Source organism: Strix aluco, chromosome 5, assembly GCF_031877795.1.
Source record: "Strix aluco isolate bStrAlu1 chromosome 5, bStrAlu1.hap1, whole genome shotgun sequence".
Classification (NCBI taxonomy): Eukaryota; Metazoa; Chordata; class Aves; order Strigiformes; family Strigidae; genus Strix; species Strix aluco.
This window is the reverse complement of record NC_133935.1, coordinates 9421132-9440746: the sequence shown is the minus strand read 5'-3', so window position 1 is coordinate 9440746 and position 19615 is coordinate 9421132. Positions and strand designations below refer to the sequence as shown.

The window sequence follows — 19615 nt, the reverse complement described above, 5'->3', positions numbered from 1 at the left end:
TTTAAATTAAGTTCTGTATGGAAAGAGAAGGATTCCTTTCAGGGCTGTTTCCTAAGTCTACACCAAATCCAATACAGTGAAACTCCAACCCTGGATGCAGTTCCCCATGGCTACTGCAGCAACAGAAGTAACCACAATCATCATAATGGAATATAAAACGTATATATTTTGACTTTGCTTCAATTACTTTGTGTATCTGTAATCACAGTGCATTCACAGACAAAAACTTATAATCTTAAATGAAGGAACCACTCCTCCACGGAGGAAGACCGAAGGTTGTAGTTTTTCCATTTTAAAATTGTTAAGAAGCTGCTTTTATGCTATCTCCAGTGAAAGAAGGTTATTTATCATAAAGACTAAGCAATGCTAAGGAAGTCTTTACTGAATATACCAACAGTGGACCATCTTTGAGACTATTTATGAGAGGAACGTTCAATGCATGAAAAATGAAATGAGAACAAAAATAGTCACAATGATGACATCCCGGCAACCAAAACCTTTCCCTCAGCTTCAATGTTGGTTTAGCAAAGCAACAGGGACGCCACTCATTTGTTTTCTGTTGTTTACAGAGATGTCAGCCTGAAGTTATTTCAGTTATTACACCTGCCAGTGAGACTCCACCGCCAATGGCTGTGGTTTTACGAGGAAGTTGCCTCTTTCCATTTGCTCAGCAAAATACTTCACCAACCCAAGTCCTTCTGTGCCATCCTAAATCTTTCAGAATTTGAAAAAGAGGAGATTTTAATCTCTGCAATGCCTTTCATTTTCAGTTACTAGGAGGCAAAACATTCTTCAGCGTCTCATTCTGTGAAATTTATGGGTGATTGATTAACTCTATTACACAGAAAATATTCAAGCAGCAACTCTTTCTGCTGTCACCAGAAACATGAAGCTACAGGCCTTGCATTTGAAGCAGATCACTGCACGTAAAGAAAGCACTGTGTACGCCTGGGCCTTAGGGCAAGGGATGAATAGCAGATCTAGGAAAATCTCCTTATCTGGAAGACCAAGAAAATGGTAACAGTGGCAGGTGCCTGTTAGTGCCAGGGAGGTAAATACTGTACAAGTTCGGAGAGTTGCTGACCTGTCCACCCAGGTGGAAATTGAGGTCCCAGAGTAGGACTCGTGTGTGCCTATGTAGTATTTCCAAAGAGCACGAGTAACTCATGCACCCTGTGTGCCTCCCATGTGCTGAAAGATCCCAAGGCGTGCTCCTGACCAGATGCCGCCCTTGGTTTTTCACTTGAATTCTGCTGCACTCATGCTTTCACCCGTTCAGTGCCACACTAAAGAATATGGCAGGTATCCGTTGAGCGGGTCAGGAATGCTGAGTCCCTGTTATCCCTTCAAGGCCCATACAGTGTCACTCTGATGGGTCACACTGATCCTCCTGCAACTGTCCAGTGACACCTGACTAGATCTGTATGCTCTGAGGAGGACAGATCTCTTTTATCTGCATCTCACACCTGCGTTACACCCCTCTGCGCTAATCCAGAGGTAACCTGCTGAAGCTGGGGCTGGTAACGAGCCTGGAAAAGGCCTCTTTAGGCAGACCCCTGCAGAAACAGGGTGCTCTTCTCTATTTTCCATGTAAGAGCTGAGTTCAGACAAGGACTAATGATTTTGGAGGAGTCCAAGGAAAGATTATCCTCCATACACATTTTTGTAGAGAGGAGAGTGGAGCAGAAGGGCAGCAGTCAAGCACGAGGCTGGGGTGGTATTTTGCCTACGCCAATTTTTTTAATCTTGTGAAGCATTTCATGGGGTATTTAGTATTCCTGTGCTGCCGAGAGGAATTCTGTTTCTAAACTCACATTTGAAGTACCTGGGACTTCCCTCTCTCCCTTGGCCATCCAACACTTCCTTGTCTAACAAACTTGAAAGTCCCTTAGAGATGCACATGGAAAGGTCCCAAAGAAGGGGGTGAGCGCCAGAACACCCATCTTTCCCCAACCACCCTTGTTGGTGTAGTTACCTAGAAAGCCATGCCCTTAAACCATCATGTCTACAACTACAGCTTGCACGTGAGTAGCTCCACTCGCTCAGGTCGTATCTGGGATGAAGGGCGCGATATAAACCCTGCTTAACGTAAACCCAGATCCTTTGCCTCAGCGTAGTGGCTTCACCCCAGGCCGCTGGCACCGCACCAGGCGGTGCTCCTCGCAGGACGGTGCTGCTCCTCGCCGCGGGGAGCTCCTGCAGCCTCCCCTTCCAGCCGACGGCACCCCGACCTCTCGGCCGAGGCGCTCCCCAGCCCAACTGCGTGCCGCAAGGTGAACTCCTGCACCCCGCAGCACCTCAGCCACGGACCATCCTCCCTCTCCTCCTCTCCTCTGTCTGCCCTACCGCTACCTACCATCTTCCCCCACATCGGGGCCCCGGCCCCGCAGCCACGAAGGCCCCGCTCAGCGCAGGACCCCCACGGCCCCGCGTCTCCGGGCCTGCCCCGCTCCCCGGGGGAGGAAGGGCCCGCGGGCCTGTCGGGGCCACGAGGGTCGGGCCGGGGCCTGCGTAGGCCCTGGGGGGCGCCCGGGCCCCTCCGAGGGCGGCCGGCAGGGACGTGCGGCGCCGGAGGAGGAGGCGGCGTGGGGCGATACCGCGGGGGCCCCCGGCAGCCCCCGGGGCGGGGAGGCGGCGGAGCGGCGGCGCCTGCGCGCCCCCCGGCAGCCGAGGGGGCCGCGCCGCGCCGGGCGCTGGGGCGGGGTCTGCGGGCGCCGACGGGGCGGGCGGCGGCGGGCGCCACGTCGGCAGCGGGGAAAGGCGCAGGAGTAAAGTCTGCGGCGGAGCCGAGCCCAGCCGAGCCGTGTCCGCCGGGCGGTGAGTGCCGGAGGGCTGAGGGGCCGCTCCGCCGTTAGCCGGGGCAGCCCGGCGGGCGGGCGAGCAGCCGCCCCAGCGCCCTTCCTGCCTCCCCTCTTTTCCTCCCCGCGGAGGAAGGGAAACTTCTGGGGGAGGAGGCGGGAGGGGACCCGGCGGAGCCGCCGGCGGGAGAGGCGGGCCCGGGGAAGCGGGGCCGCCGCCACCACCTGCCCCCAGCGCCTCCCGGCGCGCCGGCGGCCCGGGGCGGGCGCAGCCGCCCGCCTTTGTGCTTCCTGCCGCGGCACCGACTGGGGGGCGTGAGGGAGGGAGGGAGGGCCGGGCCGGCCGTAGCGGCTCCGCCGCGGCCTTGGCTGCCACGTCAGTGCCGCCGCCCTGCGCCGAGGTGCGCGGCGGTGCCCGCAGCCGGCTAGGCGGGGGAGGCGGGCGGGGGTCGCGGCCGGGCCGCCTCCCGCGCTCCGCCGGGGAGGCAGGTAGCGGCGGGGGGAGGACGTGGCAGGGGCTGCGGGGCCTTGGTCTGCCCTCCGTGGGGGGGGAGTGGTGCGGGGCCTCGACGGGCCGGAGTCGGCGCCTCCTCGGGTGCGGGACCGGCCTCGGGGGCGGCTGCCGCGTCCTGCCGCCGCCGCCCGCTTCCCGGGCCGGGCGCCGCGGTGCCCGCGGCCGTGGCGGAGAGCTGCCGCCTGGGCGGGCGGCTGGGGGAGCCGCGCTCGCCTTGGCCTCGCTCCTGGCTGCTCTTGTTCTCCCCCGTGAACTTCTCCGTGCCAGGAGAGGCTTTGTTTGGGGTTTTCTTTTCTTCTGTTTAAACTTCGCTGTGTTCAGATGTTTCCTGTAGTAACCTGCTCTTTATTTCCTCCATTTATCTCAAGTCCGGCGTGAAAGAGTAGAATCTGAAGAGGGTGGGGTTTTTTTTTTGTAAACTGTTCGGGAGCAGCAAAGCTTTTCGCGTTCACCTAGCCTAGGTGTTCGTGTAGTGTAGCCTGAAAATAAACCCAAGTTATTTTAGCCGTGCAGCTGGTTCTGGTCATTGTGCAGAGCTCATGGACAGCCTCAGCGGATGCGATTAAATGCTTTCTTCTGCTCGTTTAACCGGGCTGAAAACGAGAACTCTGAATCAGGATGTCACTGCATGAGGAAGATAAATATCAAGTGCACGTAGCCAGCTTCAGCGTGTCCAGAGCATTGCTTTGGGCAGCATGGCTCTGTATCATTGGTAGGGTACATATAAGATAGCTTAATTTAGTACACAAATACTGGTTTCTGCGCACATCAATTTTAAGACTGCTCAGTAAATACTACCCAGGCTTTTTTTTTTCCCCCTAAAGCTTTCTATTAAGCTGAATGCTAAACATTCAGTGAAGTTGGTGTTGCTTCCTCAGTATAGAAATGGATTGTGTCACAAAAGCGCAAACTGAAAGGTGGTCCTTGTCCGGCAAGCAAACAGGGTCTAAATATCAGGCAGGAGCCAGCAAAGAGGTGGTGAATGCTAGGGGAAAAAGTTCATTATTTCATCAGCAGTGATGGCAAGAAGTTCAGCAGCTGCTTTCTCGCTCTGGCTGTTAGGTACTGTCAGGTTTTCGTTTTGTAGGTCTCCTGGAAAAGGGGAGCTGAGGTGAGTGTGGAGCTCGGGCATTGGGAAAGCCTTAGAAGAAATGGTGAAAGCTCTGCTTTAGAAAGCTGGGCTAGCAGAAGGCAGAGGATGACAGGACTGGTAAAATGGAGCTTCCGTGGCCTTTCTGAAGCTGTGCCCTGTACCTTACTGGAATTTACCATTTAGTTTCTACAAACCAGTTTTGGAGGACTAGAAAAGGGGAATTCAGGTTCCCACAGCCTTTGATTTGGTATCTTGCAAATTCTTGCTTCACAGAAAACTTGATTGCCCACATCTAGAGCCCTAGAGCCTCTTCTGGAGCTGATCTGTACTTTAGTTGAGGGTGTTGGAGAAATGCTGGATTCTCTTATAGGCAGATACAATGCTGCAATGCCCTGGGCAGAATTAATAAGGGTTGGTTGTGGGTTTTTTTGAAGGAGATATGCCTCCTTTATTGCCTTTAATTGTGGAGTGTGTGTGTTTGCTTTTTTTAATACAGATATGTTGCATTACCCTCCCAGCTGTGTGTTGAACGCTGCATGCTGTGAGCCTGTTGTTTGTATTTCTTATGGCAGACTTGGTATCTTTTGAGGAGGGTTGTAGCCCGTCCTGCTACAGGCTTAAAAAGTAAGCTGTGGTTTAGACATGGAAACTTCTGATGAACTTTTTGTAGTCTTTCCGTGTAAAGTGTGTCTTTTTTCCTCTGAAATGGGCATGTTTGCTTTCAAGCCAGTCTTGCTTTGTATATAAATCTGAATTTTGAAACTTGGCTTTTAAACAGAAGGCCTGTTGAAATGTCAGCTATGCTCTTGGTTTTTAGCTATACACTTTCTGTGTGCCTGGATTTGGTTTTTTACTTTAGTGCTGTTAGTGTTGACTCTTTTCTTGTAGAAACTCAGTCAACTGTCTCCCTTGCATTAACTAACTGAAAAACACACTTCTGTATCGGCTGTGCTCTGATGGTTATGTCTGAGAGAACTAACAGCACTGAGCACTCTTACTTGTAACACGTTACAAGCCCCAATCCAAGGCATAAAGCAGGGAAACAGATAGTCAGGGGTTGCTTGTGCAGCTTGGAGCAGTATCCTGAAGAGCAGCCATGAGTGGAATTACCTTTTTGGCTTCATGCTTATTTCCTTGTTTAATTTGGAGAGTAGAGCACTGTTACTCTTTCCAAAATGTATTTCTTAAAGTACCATCCCTGAAAAGAATTTTTTTTCATGTACGTGAAAGACATCAGGTTCATTCTGAAATCTGCTGCAGCCGCTGAAAGAGGGGAAGGAGAGCCGTGCACGTGGCAAGGGTTGTTTTGTTTTCCATCAGCTCTGTAGCCAAGCTTTCTAACTGCATAACTGGTGGGCAGAAGGAGGATAATTTTTTTGTGGTGGACTGAGACGAGGCGATCAGTTTGTTTGCAGTTCCGTCAGGTGAATAGTTCCAGCACTGTCTGCTGCTGCTGCAGCCTTCTGGAGCAGCGTTAACGCTGCCAACTGAAATTGGCCCCATCCTTGGGTAGTTTTGTTGCTGCCCGCAAATATCTGAGTAGTGGCATTGAAACAAGCCAGTCTTTACTGGCTGCTGCTTGGGCCAGGTTTGCTGTGCTGGAACAGTAGGGCTTTTTGTTTGTAAAGTCAGAAAGACATCAAGAGCATCATCTGAAGCTCAGGAAGTTGCACACATGTCTGTAATGGTTAGAGCCCACTTCTCAATGGAAGGCTGAAATTTTACGCAAATTGCTGTCCAAGAACTGCAGGCTTGTTAAGAAGAGGTTGTGTCTTAACATTGGTTACCACGCTTTGTAGTAATCCTCATGACAGCATACGGAGCAAGTAAAATTATCTCCATTGCCCAAGCACACAGAAGGAATCGGTGTTTTGGTGAGATAAATCTCATAAAATTTTGGCGTCTTAAGGCCATGCTGGGTGTGCTTCTCTGCCCCCCTGGGGCTTTGTATTTATGATTCCCGCCATATACCCATGGCAGGGATGTGACAGTAGCACTGTTCCGTAAGATGTCATTAACCTTCTATTTTTCTCGTAGGTGTATGCAGAAAACTTTTGTGGAAACAAATAACTAGAAATCTTCACTAAGGAATATATTTGGTGAGAGAGTTTTATTCTAATCAGCTTTGATGTGAATTAATGTGCGGCTCTACCGTTACCTCCAGAGCTTCCTAGCACTTTCATTGAGGGTCCTATAACAGTGTTAATGTTATAGATAGCTCTTGAATTAAAAATTCTCATCTAAACAATTTCTTTCCTTACAGCTGTGTAAAACTTTGAAGTTTCCTATATATTTCATATTCTGACAATATGAAAGTGTGTTTTCTTCTTTAAATCAAATTGAAAGAGTGACTTTTTTTAAAGTGTAAAGGTTAATACATATTTTAATGTGCTATTAAAAAATACGAGAAGTTATCCGTTATCTCTTGAATGACTAAGCACCCTTATAAGCACACAGGGAAAAAGAACAGAAAGTAGTTTACAGGTGTCCCTTTGTGAAGTATCTTTTAAGATCTGGGTTTGCTTTCGCTTCTCAGCATACGAGAACACAAAGCTTACGTATTCATCTGCACAGATGAAGAAGAAAAGTGGAGAGTGCCACTGATGTGAGATGTATGCTTCATGAATGTCTTGTATGAGTTCTGCCAGGACTCATAGGTCCTACCTCATTCCATGTGATCAGTTAATGCAGGTGTTAAATGAAGCTGGAGACTTCTCCCCAGTGACACAAGACACTCTGAATTTGGCATCACAGGATGAAAATGCCGAAGATCTACTTGCTTGCTTTCTCCCTTCTTTTTTTTTGGCCAATCTTAGCATACTTTGAAGAAGATTCTGAAAAACGTATCAGAAAAGTTCCAAAGTTCAGGCTTCTGATAAAGCTTTGCCTTGCTGTATGCGCTTGCAATATCAGTAATAATTGTGACTAATGATTAAGGGCATAGAGGACTTTGAATCTGTAGCTTCCATCTTAAGTTTCCAAAGTTCCTTAATCAATACCATGTCTGAATGACCTAATTCTCCACACAAATCCTTGCACTTCCAGATCAGTGCCTGAAGTGTTAGCTGAGTTGTAATCTCTTACTGGGTCTCATGAATTTTGCTTTCTTCTTCTTTCTGGGGACACACCTTCAGCGGGGAGGGTGGAGAGGAACCTCCCTTAGGATACACTACGGTCTGGTGACCAGGCAACTCCTGCAACGTGGGACATACGAGCTTGGACCTTACTAGACAAAGGAGGCATTGAACTGTGAGTGCTTTCACCTTGATGGTATTACGTAAAAGATAGTGGGTGGTTTCTGCTTTTCTAACTACAGTTTTTGAAGAAAAAAATTATATTCCTGCCCTCTTTTTTCTGAAGACTGGATGAAGTTATCTGCCACCAATCAGTTATTCCAGGCCTTTGACCTCCAGTCAATAGAAATACCTTAAATCTCTGGAGGGGAGCCAGGTTTAAGACATGCTCCTGTGCCTAGTATTTCCTGCTCAGCAGTTGTAATATACCCTTTTTAGCACATAGGATTTTGGATCACTTTTCAGAGGCTCTTAAGTCTCCTGATGTGTTAAATTGGCTACAAGGATGCATGATGTAGGCTGTAACCTAGATACCTTTAAAATTTTCTGCTTAAGTCCTTTGTTGGATCTTGGTCTTGATTCTGTGATTCACTGGAGAGCTTCTACAGAAAAATAAAAGGACTTGAATTACACTTTGTGAGCTCTTGTGTACCAAGTTCTGTTTCGGGTCAAGTTCTGAGCCTTTTCTGACAGTGATCTGATTTCTGTTTTCACTTGCACTGATGTAGTAGAACAGTGAGTAAAACCTAGCACAAGCTGGTTAGGCACATCTCTTGCAGCATCCCTGGAGTGCTTCCAGGTACCTGTAGAACCACAGATGATACAGTAGTTTTCAACTTCCTGACCTGCGGACCCCTGAAAGCTCCCCTCTGTGTAGAACAAATTCAGTCCCACAACAGTGGCTTATTTCCCTTAGCTGCTCTTCTCAGTCCTGTGTAGTACTCCCTTGGCTTCTGGGATCAGGAGGTTACCAGTGCCTGAGCTGTGGAAGGTAAGACCACTGTGGTCCATGCAGTTGTAAGAGAGTGGAGTATTTCTGAGGTTTAGAAGGAGTTGCCAGTGCATTAAATCATTGCGTGTAAGTGATATATTGCGTCATATTGTTGTCTAACTTTTTAAAAGTAGCTGGGGGTCAAGATTTATGTAACCTTGAGGTTCTAGGGAAGGTAGTAGGGGGAGGGAATACCTAATCTTACCACTTTTTTTTTAATGTAGTGCTGTGATTTTTATATGCTTTTTTTTAATACTTTAAACTAGAAACTCTGCTGTGAAACTCCCCTGCCAATACATTGCTTTGCTCATTTAGTCTTGCAGGAACTGCAAGCAAATCTGACAGTGGCCTAAACTAGATTATGGAGAGTTATGAAAGCATCTTTTACTTGTGCTGTTTGTCAGTCTGGCTCTTTCCATTGGACAGGTCTCGTCTTAAATACTTACATGATGCCTAGCACAATAGATCCTCCGTACTTCATCAGGGCTGTGTCTGCTGACAGTGCTGCTGTGTCCAATACCTTCTTAATAGCAGAAAATACTAAAACTTCTGTGGAGCCTTGTGACACTTTCTTAGTGTTCTGCTATGTTCAAAAATGGTAACGTGCTCCAGCTCCCCTCTAAACTTGTTGATAATCCCTGACATTATTTTGTCTTTCCTCATAAGATAAATAACTTTTCTGAGCCTCTTATGAGGAATTGTTGACAGAAACTTTTTTGGAAGCTCAAACAAGCAGTTTCATCTGGGTTTCTTTTGGGACTTACGTGCCAGTTAGATACAAATATATTAGTGGAGGTAGTTCTTTATGAAAATTAATTTATCTCTGGCTTAACTCATTTGTCTCCCTTGAGTCTGCTTTAAAACTGTTTTGGTCACTTTTTTATTCCTTTGTTTCAAGTAAGACTTGCTAGGTTGGGGCTTTTATTTTACTTTTTTTAGTACCTTCCCTAATGCAGCAAATAAACTTCTTCAAAATTCTTGATAGAGTAATCATCTTAAACAAAATGGCCACATGGTAAGTAGAAGTATAGTTGCTTCATCTTTGTACAGATGTTTTGATCAAATAATGTCAGTCCTGTCAGTTTCTTACAGCATCTGCCTTTTCTTTCTTACAGTGCTTGATATTTTTGTTTCAAGTTGAAAAAAAGCAACAACCTACATGTAACTTCACATAGTGAGGATGAAATCCTTGTGTGTGTTCCAGCTTGTGTTAGATGAATGTAAAGAAGTTGTGTAGTACCCGAATCCAGTCCTTCCTCAGAACCTGATGGCCCTTAGTTGCTCCCTGTGATTGGTTGGGCTCTTTTTTCTTTCTTTTTTTTCCCCTTGACTTACTAACCTGTGATTAAATAAAATAACAAGGAATTCTATAATTGATACTTTCTCAAATTAGCCCTTTTAGCCCTCATGCATTGGACTACATCCATCTTGATGTGTTGCTATTCTATTCACTTTCCTGTTTCTTAGCTTTCACATCTGCTTTTCTGGCTTTTGAGAGGTATTTGTTCAGCACTGCCATCAAATCAGCCATCCTTGTAGTAGGTTTTATTCCTTGCTTTCCTGTTCAGCTTCTTGTGTAAAGGCACCTGTTTTCTGAGTCGTGAGCTGATACCCTTAGTGCTGATTGCAAGGACTCTTTAATATTCAATTTAGATTTGCTTCGCATCCAAAGATCTATCATTTAGTGTGTGGGTGCTGGTTTTTACTGTGATATTTTGACTTCATAATTATACTGTGAGGGTTTGAGCTGTTGTTTTCCAGGTGAGTCTTCCCACCCTTAAGTTCTGCTTCTGCCTCCTCATCCCTTCTTCAGATGCCAGCCACTGCTTTGTCACCCGGAGGAGGTATGGAGAGATCTGGGCCTGGCAAGACAGGCTGGAATTATTTTTGTGGTGGTCAGTGACTCCTGGAAAAAATTAAATTGTTTAAAGGCTTGTGTATATGTGTAGGGAGAAAGGAACTAAGAAGTCACTGGCAGGAAGATAGAAGGATGCTGAGTAGTATAATGGAACTTGTTTTTCTTTCTCCTTTTCCTGACCTCAGTGGCTGCTGAGGAGGGACAGCAGGATTGGCAGGAGGGCTCAGAGAAGGAGGCAGGACTTAGCACCAAGGCACCTTTGGTCAGGGAGGAAAGCGTGAGGGAAGCCTGGGCTAGATACTGATTTCTTCCCCTCCGAAGGGAAAATGCAGTAAGCAGCGCTGCTCATTTGAGCTTTCTCGTGTGCTTCCCCTTACCATCAGGGACTACTGCTCTAGGAAACAACTTCTGGTGTAAAGAAACCTTCTTTCTGAAATGTTTTAATTGGAAAGCTTGTGCAGAGTTAAAACAGTCTCGTTCTGTTGCTATCACCACACCGTGTATGCAGTACTGTTACAAGATAAATGGAGCGTTTTCATTGCATTTCTTCCATCTTGTTTTCATGGCATTTATTCAAATTCTGCTGCAAGGACTTGTTTCTTTAAAGTACCACTTTCCAGGTACTAACAGATCTTACAGGCATGCTGCTGTTGTTTTTTTTAGTGCCAACCACCTCTGTGATCACTGGGCTTTGTTTTTTTTAGTACATAAACAGAAATTGTTGTATGACAGTGGCTGTTTTGTTTTTCATACTGGTTTTCTTCCCAATTGCTTTTTAGGTTTGAGATACACTTAGTGTGGGGTGGCAGCTCTCACCAAGCCTGCTGACCTGGTGGAGGCTCCTTTTTCAAGTACTAAGTCTGGTTGAACAATACAAAAGCACAGTCTGATAATGAAATAGCAGTAGTTTGGCAGGAGCTGTTAGTGTATCTAGTAATGAAAAAGAACTTCCTTTTCTATGGAACTTGTAGCTACATGAATTTTGGATTCGTGGATTATTACATTTATGCTTTGCCAGACAAAATGTACAGCATATGTGACTTTCTTTTTTAGGCAATAATGAATCAAACGGACAAAAATCAACAGGAAGTCCCATCATACCTTCATGATGAACCACCAGAAGGTATGTATTAGTTTTCATAATATCAAGTAAATTCACAGAAGTTCAGATATCTCTTAAAAGATTGGATCTGCAAGCTGAACACTTGAACTTTCATTTAAGTAACAGTGAGCCAGCCAACCCTGGGATGGGATGGTATGGGCCTGGATTATTGTTCACTTTTGCATTTTCCTAATTACAGTAAGGCCACTGAATATAACTTGGTGAACAACTGTACTGATAAATTACGGAGAAGTTGGGGAGATACTGAAGGACATAATTTGCAGATTAGTTTCCAGAGATGCGAATTGGTCCAATAGGTATTTAATTCTGCTGTTCATTATGTGAGATGGAAAGAGGCCAGCTTCACTTTTGGAGACCTTGCTGAGTTCATAGTGCTTGTGACTTTTAAACAGGGTATGTTTAAAGATATATGGAAGTTTATTCTTTTGGAGACCCTTTTCCATCATGATTAACTGTGATTTGAAATGTTGACTTAATCTCATGGTTTTGTAAAAACAAATGCACGCTTGACTTTATTAATGCAGTGGCATCTTGGTCTCCTGAACCAAATGAATCTTAAATTGGTTATTAGATCTGTAGAGGAAGTGGTGTTGCAAATGAGCAGAGTTCCCTTCCAGGCTGTGGGACAGTGGGACTGTGAAGAATCCTGCTCGCATAATGTGGCTGAAGCATGCTAGATCAAAAGCCATTCTTGGCACATAGATTGTCTGTGTTCTGTCTTCTCTTGCTTTAAGACCAAATGTGTTGGATGTAGAGGTCAGTGAGTCACGATTCCTCTCGGTTCATTGCTCTTCAATTTATTATTATTAATTTATTATTAAGGGTTGTTTAGATGAGATGTTGGGGAATGTGGTGTAGGGGAGAACTTTGTAGAGTAGGGCTGATGGTTGGACTCGATGATCCCAGGGGTCTTTTCCAACCTGAATGATTCTATGATTCTGTTATTATGACCCTTTAAAGCTCTGTTTGTTGGTTGGTTTGGAGTTTTTTTTCCTCAGCTTTTGTATGTTGTATAACTGAACAATTTACTTCACTTGAACAACAGTATTATCCACTAACTGTAGCAGAAGGGATTGAAGTGGAATAGCTCACTGTATTCTTAACAACTATTGGGCAGTAAACCTAAGTACAAGAAGATGAGAGAAAAGGGAGAAATAGATTTTTGTGGCACAGTGGTTCTTAAGCTCTGCTATACTTGAACTTGTTACAGTGTCATGGTGTGAGGACAGAAATTTTTCTTTGTAAGCTCTTACAGGGTTGTCAAGATCCCAGAAGCATTTCTGAAAGCAAATGTCAGGTTGGAAACTATGCCCTAATGTGTGTTATCTTCAAGTCTCATTTTTAAGGGTGTTTTGGGGGAAGCTTTGTTTTTTTCCTTAAAGATTGAATTGTATTTTAACATGTTAAACTTCACATAGAAAGTGAACAGTGGTCTGACTGGTAAATACAACTGATTCTTTCTTGAGGAAGGCAGTGAAACAAGTGGGCGTTTTTTATCTTCCTAGAATATTCAGCAGGTTGTCCAGAATCAAAGCATAACAGCAGAGTCTGATCATCACTAGGTATTGCAAGGTTTTATTTAAAATTTGTGAACAATTAAGACTGATTTTCTTCTGCACAGTATCTTCTTTCAGTATAACAATGACCAGTTTAAATATGAAGTCTAAATGGAGAAAGTTGGTGTGGTTAAGAGGGAATAGAATGAAACACAGCTCATCTTAATGGAAACTCCATCCTTGAAGAGGCTTTTTTTTTTTTTTTGATCCTGTTTCACATGCACTCTTCAAGACTTATCAGTTTAGTTAAAATGTTGGCATACCCTTGAACATCCCTGTTTTAAATGTCATATGAGGCCTTCGTATGCAATATGCTTACACCATCATAAAGATGGCCAAATGTGGATGGAAGGCTACCAGTTCAATGCTGGCAAGATCAGCTCTCTGAACAGGCTGCCAAAAAAAATCCTTAGAGGAAAGGCTCAGTTCCAAAACCAATTTGCAGTTTTCCGTAAAGATATAAATAGTTTCAGTTTGTCCAAATCACACTCGACAAGCTTGGTGCCCAAAGGTTTTAAAGAAATACATATGTAGAAGCAGCTTTTGTGCTTATGCTTTCTATGAGTAGTGCTATTCTAATGCTTTATTTTCTGCTTTGCAAGTGGCACCAGCCTTTGCCACCTACGTTCATTCAAACTCTTGTTCGCTGTTGGACTCTTCAGCAGGAAGCTGGCTGCAAGGTGGCATGGTAGAGCCAACCCCTGAACAGAGAACTTGTGTCATTTTCTCCCTAGATTTAGGAATGATCTGTTTTACCTTTTTTCTCATACTGGTTAGAAACAAGACCAGGCATGCATATCCTAGAATAGAAATCAGCTGGCAATAAAAACTCATTGCAGCTGCGAGCATTTACTATATCTCATGGGCAGTGCAAACAGGAATGAAATGAGAATGTGTCAGCCATCACCAGAAGTTATTAATACACCGAGTTGCAGTCAGTATTTATGCTCGTGAAACAGAGTAGATGATGTCAAAGGATTGGCTACCTGAAGTAATGTGAGGGGAAAAAAACATGTCAAGATTACTTTTGTTTGTTCTCTGTTGTTATTTTTTTAACTTAGCTGTGATGGGTCCTTTCTTGCTAATGTCAGATCTGATTCACTGAAATCAGCTCTTAGAATTCAATGGGATAAAACTTTACTCCCATTCACCCTGATGATAGTGATCCAGTTCGGTGGAAGTGAAACACAGTCTGACCAAATTTTTTACAAGGTGTGTAAGTCTGGTGACAAGAATCCTCTCAGGAGTAATACCTAGATAGTGGATTTTATACCAGGCTGTATATACTCCTCTTTTAAGAGTGATGGTTTAAAGGCTTTCTGTAAGTAAATAGAAATTCTGATTTCTGTTTATGTCAGCAATGCATTTTTGCTGGAGATGTGGACATCTCCAGAGCTGAAAGCTGCTGGCCTAGAATGAACCAGCAAGGGTTTAAGTAAAAAGCTGTCCATTCTGTTTCTAGTTTCCATGACCCTTTCCGTTATTTATATCAATTTCTTAAATGAGAGATAGTGTAAGCTGGAAGTATTTTTTGCTCCCTTGAGCTGCACTGTTCCTCTGTATACTTTTTTTCTTCTTGACAAACTTGTAAGAAATTCTCTCATTTAGATGGCATCTTTTGTTTGAATTACTTCAGGCACACACATAGGAACTCCTAACTTGCCACTTTTTTAATGAATTCTGAGTCTTGGGACAGTCCTGGCATTATTACTGACTTGTTGGAGGTTCATGAAGTTGTTCACCCTAGTTTTCATCTTGTAGATGATGAGTGCTGGGAGGTGGCTCTTGGAAACTGTCCTCTGAATGCGAGTTGTCAGCAGTCAGGGCACTGGAGAGAGAGACCTGTTCTGCTGGTCCTGCTAAGGCATGTCGCAGTGCAGAGTGAATGCACTGGCAGGGGCTGGATAGAGGTGTCTGGTGGATCTAGATCTGATTTTTCTTTTCCCCTGCCTCTCCAGACTCCTTGTCCTCTTCCAAGCATGTTCTTTCTGCTGCTGACTCCATCACCTTTTTATTTCATGTTTGTTTCCTCCCTAGCTCTGCCCACTGTGGTTCTACTTGCTCTTTTCTTGGTTCCTTCTGTTCTTTTTCCCCTAAGAAAGGGAAATCCCATATGATATCTACAGGTAGCTAGAAAATACACAAAGCTGTAGAACTCTTATATATTTGTGTTAATTGGCTGGCTCTTGCCATGGGTGTCTCTGACACTTTAAGAAGTGTTTGGGGTTGGTGAGGAATTGACAAGACAGGAGCTGAAAAACACTTTCCTGTACAATGAGGACCAGAGATTTCTCAAGGGTCCCATTGAAAATACCTTGCAGATAAACATGTGTCGGGGCTACTGGTTTATAGGTGCAGTAAGTGATACTTTCTTGTGTGCTTAAATACAACATTAACATACTGTTTCATCTTCCTGTTTCTTCTTTGAACATGAGATGATGTTTATGCAGTAGTAGGGCATGGCGTTGCAGTCTTAATTCTGTTTAGAGGCAAGGTGCGTGTGTATCTCTAGGATTTTGAAGCCCACATTTAGAAATACGAAGTAATTACTAAACTATTAGAAGGCGAAGTGGCTAATTCTGGGAGTCGATTACTTTATTACTTTCTGGCTATGTAATTGTACCATAAACATGGAATAGGAATTGACTTGTGCAGCATATAACAAGAAATTGTGCAAAATGCAGGTTAAACATAACATAAAAGAGAAAAAAAACCCATATATATGTGGTCAATAACATGCAGATACCCTATGGTTTGAGATTTGATTTTGTGCATGATATTGGGACTTCTGTTGGGAGCCTGTAACTCTTGCTGTAGTTAATGTCTGTAGGGACCACTTTCGGTATTTAATGAGCTTATTTGGCCATTGGACTTCCTCTCCTCCCCCCCCTTCCCCCTCTGTATCCAAGGCCTTACAGAAAAGGCCTTTTTGGAAGAAAATTAGGTTTGTGTACATGATGAAGAAAGGAGCTGGTACAGTGAAGAGTTAACATCAGTTTTGTCCTTCTCGCAGTTCTTTTGACTCCTCTGCTCTCTTGTTTGTAACCTTCTTTCCCTCTTCCCTGACACCTGCACACAACCCTTGTAAACACATCTTCGAAACAGTGATTACTTAAGGAAAGAAGCAACTTTGTCTCAAGGTGAGCTCTTTTCAAAGAACAGCTCTTTTTTTAGTAAACCTTTTGGCTCTGCTTCTCCAGGAAACTTTTTCCAGTCCTTCCTTAGAGATTTGAACAGCAAGGTAGTGCTGCTGCTTTTGGGAGTGTCCCCCACTCTGTGGGCTAACTCTTAATATTAGGAATGGGGGAATAGGAGGGTGTGCCCCCCCCCCCCCCCCCCCCCCCCCCCCAGTAAAGTCCAGAAATGAGGCTAATTTGGCCATGAGACTGTCCAAAGTCTGGGAAGGTAGTGGTGCATACAGAGGACAGAAGTTTATCACATAAGACTATCTGGGAGCTGTATGCCTGATATTTGTATGCTCAGTATTGATTGGTGTGTTCTAAAACAGCATTGAGGTATGTCTTGCTGCAACAAAGTGTGTTTTCTTATTTGGAACTATGGTGGTGTATGAGCATCCAAGAAAAGTAGCCTGCAAGGTAGGTATATGCTGTGTGCAGTGGCTGTTAGGCTAGAAAAGTAAATACTAAGGAACACTTTTCTTTTGAAAATGCTTTAATCGTAGCACTGTGATTGATTTGCTTGTTGTTTCCTCCCTTAGGTTCATTAAAAGACCACCCGCAGCAGCAGCCTGGCATGCTTTCTCGTGTGACTGGTGGCCTCTTCAGTGTCACAAAGGGAGCTGTTGGTGCCACGATTGGGGGTGTTGCTTGGATTGGAGGGAAGAGCTTGGAAATTACGAAAACAGCGGTCACATCTGTGCCTTCAGTGGGAGTGGGGCTAGTCAAAGGAAGTGTTTCTGCTGTAGCTGGAGGTGTTACAGCTGTAGGATCTGCTGTTGCAAGTAAAGTGCCTTTAACAGGAAAGAAAAAGGATAAGTCTGACTAAAACCAAAACTGAGACATACTCGATTCTCCAGAATATTACATCAGTGGCATTAAAATCTGCTAAGATTTGGACCATGAGAAGCCATGTGTCTTAGACACTTTATCTTCTAAAGAGCTGTGCAAGTAACTCGATTTCATCTGAAAAGGAGAGAAGAAGCCTGGCTAGCACAGCGTATGAAGATTATTAGAGCCTAGATTGAAGCTTTGTATCTGGTGAAATGTTACACTTGATAACTATAGAAGTGAGTACGAGTATCTGAAGGGATAATATGTATTTGAATATTCATTTACTGTAAGTCTTTTGCAGTTTTGGACTAAAATGTGAACATAGAAACTTGGTAGTCTCTGCCATACCATCAGTTTGATGAGATGCCATTTACTGTTCTCAGTGGTTTCCAGATCCTTCTGCCTAAGGATCCTTCAGCTGTGTAACAGCATTGTTGGATGTACCCGAATAGTTTCGGTCATGAAACTGTATCTGCAGGCAGGCGGTAAACTGTCAGTGACTGCATTCTGCCAGTGCGGACTGGAGCAAATAGAACCGGAGGTGCGCAGAAATTGGAAATGAGAGCAGGAGATAGAAGTGAGAAAGTTTGATAGCATGGTAGAAGGGATCATAAAGAGTAAACTAACTTAATGCCTTATTAGAAAAAAATATCTTTTTACTGGGTGAAGCTGTGTAAAGAATTGTTCTGTCATTTCAGTGCAGTTCACAGAATGAGCTTTAGACTCTCTTTAAGAATCCCGATATCTGAAACCTTGTAAATTTTTACTGAAAATGAGATTGCTCCATCTCAGGTGTATTTAATGATATGCATCTATCTCCTGCAAGTGAAAACTTGCTTCTAATAAACTTCTTCTAGACATTAGAAAAAATGATGGCTTAGTGGAAACTGGGCTGATGTTTGTGGTCATCTAGCACGACTGTCTGACTTGAAAGAAATTCCTTTGTGTAGTTGGAAACCACTGAAGAACTAGCAAAGCTGTTGTCTCAACTCCGTCATGCGCCAGGTTAGCTTCTTGCTCTGTTTCAGCAAATGCAAGGAATTTTTCACTACATCTTCCTCTCATACTTTGCATTTTGATTTTTGAGTAAAATGCAATACTTTTATTTAAAACGAACCAAAAAATTTTAGATGAGGCCTTAAAAAAAGAGAGAAAGAAACATCTTCCAAGTAAATTGTATACTGACAGATTCCAAACATTGACACACCTCAAATGGGAACATCTGTAGGTCCTCTGCAGTGTGTGAGGCAAAATGCACTTGAAATGACACAGCTTGAGGTTGCCTTAAAATAGAAACCGTTAGTGATATTTTTTTTTTTTTTAGTGTACTGCCTTTGCAAATAAGTAATCGCTTTGGAAGCCCATAGAAGAAGGCCATGAATGTTGTGTATACAGTATTTTCTAAAAACTTTTGTTCCCACCTGAGAACTTCTAAGCATGTAAGCTTACTTTTTCAGCAGCTATGGTTGTACACAAAGGATATGTAGGGAGATTTTAGAAATTAAAAAAAAATCAGAACATATCACTTGTCTAAAACTTAGTCCTACATTCATGGGTGTTGAAAGTACACTATGTGTAAATTATGGTAGTCACCTAGTCTCTCTGAGCCATTGGTACTTCAACTGCACTCTGGAACAACTTTATTTGATATCAGTAATTGTATATGTTGGTAGTATGGTATTCATAAGCGTGGGGATTTGGGGCAGCGGGGAGAGCAAAAACCCAACAATTGGCATTATCTGCTCCTTTTGTTAGATGTACCAGCTGCTTAGCTCCAATGCTGCAAGGGTGTGGTGAGGTAAGTTTACACAACAAATGGAAGACTTTAACTGTTTTTATAGTCAAAAGCTAATTGCATAGAATATAGTGTAGTTTAAGGATACTGGTTAGCTCTAGAAATGAGCTAGCTTGGATACCGGAGGCAGTCTAGCTGCAGCAAATGATTTAGTGTGGTCTGCTCCCCTGCAGTTTCCAATGCAGACATATACCCAGAGTGCTACCACTGAACTCTTTAAGAGTCACCCGTTTGGAACATAGTGGTATTTGTGACGCTCAACCAAACCCTTCCTAATTTTTGAACTGGTCATACCCCTTTTTTTTATGACATTCTCTCATTTTTATGCTATGAAACTTGCTGCAAAGCAAGTGTGGTCTGAGATAAACAATGTTAGGTCTGTAAAGAGCTGCCAACACTTCACTACGTTTTGTTCTTAACATATCCTGTAGTTATTACTTCTGAATCGTGTAACTAAAACTTTAACATGGCATATGGTTTTAGTTTTCGAAAAGAGCTTTGTCCTATATCCTGCATATTTTCCATTCCCTTATGAAACTCGCTTCGTCTTAAAAACTTGTTCTGATTCTGTCCTGACACTTGTGAAACATTAAACTGTTGCTTGTTTCAGACATTTGAAAGCTTCCTTACTTAATTTGTGGAGAAAGACATACTTAGGTATAAATCTTCCTACAGTATCATGCCCCAGAGTATCTTTTATCTGCATCCATGTATCACCAGCCAGCTCTTAGCAAAAACTGTAACTCCACTGTATAGGCTGTGCATAGACACAACACAGAATTCCTTATACCCATTTTTCTTTT

The 19615-nt window shown here is 43.8% G+C and overlaps 2 protein-coding genes across 7 annotated transcripts in view; both read left to right on the top strand.

The window, feature by feature from the left end:
- Positions 1-2713: 2713 nt before the first annotated feature.
- On the top strand, positions 2714-19425 carry TMEM263 (transmembrane protein 263). 6 transcript variants are annotated; one of them, XM_074825830.1, is made up of 5 exons: positions 2714-2817; positions 6443-6504; positions 7540-7654; positions 11382-11451; positions 16726-19425. In XM_074825830.1, the coding sequence occupies exons 4-5, from the start codon at positions 11388-11390 to the stop codon at positions 17010-17012; spliced, it is 351 nt and encodes a 116-aa protein (XP_074681931.1). In that variant the 5' UTR covers positions 2714-2817; positions 6443-6504; positions 7540-7654; positions 11382-11387; the 3' UTR covers positions 17013-19425. The 6 variants fall into 6 exon arrangements, with proteins under 6 accessions (XP_074681931.1, XP_074681935.1, XP_074681936.1 ...); XM_074825831.1 differs by lacking the exon at positions 2714-2817 and adding an exon at positions 3207-3283; XM_074825832.1 differs by lacking the exon at positions 2714-2817 and adding an exon at positions 3263-3287.
- CRY1 (cryptochrome circadian regulator 1) overlaps positions 2769-19615 on the top strand; it is a 69945-nt gene continuing 53098 nt past the window's right edge. Inside the window, exon 1 of the mRNA XM_074825825.1 lies at positions 2769-2817. The gene's annotated coding sequence lies outside the window, so the exon portion shown is untranslated. The remainder of the gene's footprint in view (positions 2818-19615) is intronic.

Coding starts and splice junctions, on each gene's coding strand:
- TMEM263 (XM_074825830.1), top strand. CDS start 11,388: ATGAATCAAACGGACAAAAATCAACAGGAAGTCCCATCATACCTTCAT. Junction 11,452..16,725: donor TCATGATGAACCACCAGAAG/GTATGTATTAGT, acceptor TTCCTCCCTTAG/GTTCATTAAAAGACCACCCG.